The sequence below is a fragment of the Anoplopoma fimbria genome, chromosome 4, assembly GCF_027596085.1.
Source record: "Anoplopoma fimbria isolate UVic2021 breed Golden Eagle Sablefish chromosome 4, Afim_UVic_2022, whole genome shotgun sequence".
Lineage (NCBI taxonomy): Eukaryota > Metazoa > Chordata > Actinopteri > Perciformes > Anoplopomatidae > Anoplopoma > Anoplopoma fimbria.
In genome coordinates, this window is record NC_072452.1 from 19755589 (window position 1) to 19758346 (window position 2758).

Below are 2758 nucleotides of genomic sequence, written 5' to 3' on the forward strand. Positions count from 1 at the left end.
TTTTTTCTCACTTATATCTTACAATATATTTTCTCTCTGTCAAAAAACACGCACACATGTCCCATTTTTTGTTTTCCGTTTGTGGTTTCTCTCGGCGGCAATTTGGCAGCGGTCAAACTGAATGTGTAAAAAAAAAAAAAAAAAAAAAAAAAAAAAATCACATAATGATGGTGCTCATCAACGTGGATTAAAAAAAAAAAAAAAAAAAAAAAAAAAAAAAATCTCAGAGCGACAGCCTCGTAGACGTGTAGAATTCACATAATGGCAGCGGTGGGTGTTGAACTGACAAACGGTGCCGTTACAACGGGCACTTGGAGCAGCCGCACTCCAGGGCCGTCTCCATCTCCTCGGAGTACGAGGTGCCGTCGGAGCAGCGGAAGACCGCCTTCCTCCTTCTGTTCTTGGTGACGCCGCAGCAAACGCCTTGGGGTGCCGCTGCCTGGCAGGATCGGGGACAATCCATGCGGGGAACCTTGCTGGTGGACGTGCAGGTTCTCATCGGGTGGTGGCGCTTCAGCTGCTCCCTCACCATCTCTCCTTGACATGTGAACTCTGGACATTAATGGAGAAAGGATGATAAAACACACATTATATTCTGTGTACTGGTGTTTGTCAGATCACAGTGTAATCTCCATGTCTCCTTCTTGTGTTTTCCGTTTTACCTGTGTCACAGGTGGGCCCGGTGTACCCCGGCTGACAGTGGCAGACCGGCTCTCCTCCCTCTGACACCCGACACTCTCCGTGTCCGCAGCGCTGACCCCTGCAGGCCGGTGGCTCCTGCCGTCGGTCACAGTACTGACCCTGGTAGCCCTCACTGCACTGGCAACTGTAGGACTGGCCCTTTGGCACACACAGTCCATGAGCACATCTGGAGTGAGAGGGAGGAAGGGAAGAGGGGTGACAGGTTAGAGGAGGTGGGTTATGTTGGGCCAGATGTGCCATCATTTTCATACATCTAACTTTCTGCCCGGTGTCTGCTGTCTCGGCTCACCTGCTGTTCTGACAGGCGCTCGGTGCCGTCGTCTGGTCACACAGGGCCCCGCTGCGTCCCGGGGGACAGTCGCATGTTACCCCCGTCTCTCCACCCTCCCTGCACGCACCCTGAGCACACACACTGCAGGAATGACACCCTGCCAGAATGCCCTCAGCCTGGTGACAGAAAAAGACAGGGAGGAAAATACCGTCATTGGAAGCCTAGTCAAGGGGCCTTTAATGCAAATATGACAAATATCAGTACGCAGCATATAATGTGACAGAGATTGTGATGTTTCATGAAAGCTACAGCCGTCATCAAGACTGGAAACGAGAGACGATAACTGTTTTCTTTTCTTCTCCAGCTGCTACCAGCATGACTTTTTTTAAATGTGCCCTAAAAACCTTTATTATATCAGTCAAAATGTTTCTACTGTTGGTTGCTAATTATGAAAATGTAGTCCTTGTAGAAGCAGGATTATTGTCATCAGATCTTGCATCCTAATTTTCTGCTTCATGTCTGCTTTCTCTCGCGTAACTTAACTTTGTTTGCTGATATTACTTATAAGTGTTCTGTCAAAAACTAGCACCAAAAAAGGTTAGAATAAATTACTCAATATGGCTCTACAGGCTGCTGCATACCTCCTTTAAAGCCAGGTATGTTGCCAAAAACCAACCCCCCCCATGCTATTACCTTGCCCTCTGCCCCTTGCAGTCGCACTCCTCCTGAGGCTCGGTAGCTCAGGTCTTGAGGCTCCCCGTTGATTCGGACATTGTGGATGCATCCGTTAAAAGCCTGAAGGGAACGTTCGGGGCCGGGTCGTAGACCTGAGGCCACCACTTGAGATGGTACTCCTGAGAAAAATGTGAATAAAGAGAAATAAGAGATTGCTCAATTAATACACTTCAATCATCTATTGGTTAATTCTTTATCCATTTGTTAAGTAAAATACAATTACTTCTCCGAGTAGTTGGCGTTAAAGCTCTCACTATTGCACAACAACATTATGTTTCTTTCTACTTGAGAATAAAGGCCAACTGTTCCCAGCAGTATGTCTAGCCCTTTTTTTGTGGGAAAAGTTGAAAACATAAAAAAAAAAAAGGTTCACCATCTCTTCACCACATCCTATCCTGGGACGTAGCATGTGTGTGTGCGTATTTGCATGTTGTGGCTGCATTTAAATGTACCCATGCATGGCAAACATGCGATCACAACCACAGAAAGGCAGTAAAGGGCGGGGAAAAGTAACATCTGTATGTACAGAACATGTGTCCTTGAATGTGTGTAGACGTATGTATGAATGGGTGTGCATACCTCCTATGTAAAGCTGGGTGTTGTGGTCGACGGAGGGCTGGCGTGCTAGCTTGCCCAGGCTCTTGGGGGCCCCGTTATCCACCACCAGGCTCAGTGAACGGTTCTGAATCAAAAGCTCAACCGTGTGGAAGAGCCCGTCATTCACCGTCTCCACGCTGTAACACACACACAGGGAAAAAAGGGAAGGAGGGATTTTCAGTATGGTTCCTATTATGATAAATTACAGTTGAATTCTAAACCAGACAAGAGAATTAGGGAGGAAAAAACACGATGGAGCAAACTGGGAATGCCCGACACAAAACAGACTCATTATTTTTTTTCTTTGTTTTGTTGTGTTTGCAAATCGACCAAACCAAATGAAAAAGAAATGAGGGAAATCCAAGTTGAAGTGTTATTCTCTGACATAAAACAGACCGAATACATCCTCGTTGCAGTGCCCTTTTGAAAGAGATTATATTGAGCTCTCGATCT

The 2758-nt window shown here is 46.4% G+C and overlaps 1 protein-coding gene across 1 annotated transcript in view; it reads right to left on the bottom strand.

The window, feature by feature from the left end:
* Positions 1-250: 250 nt before the first annotated feature.
* The window catches only part of slit3 (slit homolog 3 (Drosophila)), a 238724-nt gene continuing 236216 nt past the window's right edge, over positions 251-2758 (bottom strand). Inside the window, exons 34-38 of the mRNA XM_054597169.1 lie at positions 2288-2442; positions 1667-1827; positions 992-1149; positions 663-868; positions 251-552 (exon numbers count right to left, since the gene is read on the bottom strand). Of these exons, the coding sequence (XP_054453144.1) occupies positions 299-552; positions 663-868; positions 992-1149; positions 1667-1827; positions 2288-2442 (934 nt within the window). The 3' untranslated portion in view covers positions 251-298. The remainder of the gene's footprint in view (positions 553-662; positions 869-991; positions 1150-1666; positions 1828-2287; positions 2443-2758) is intronic.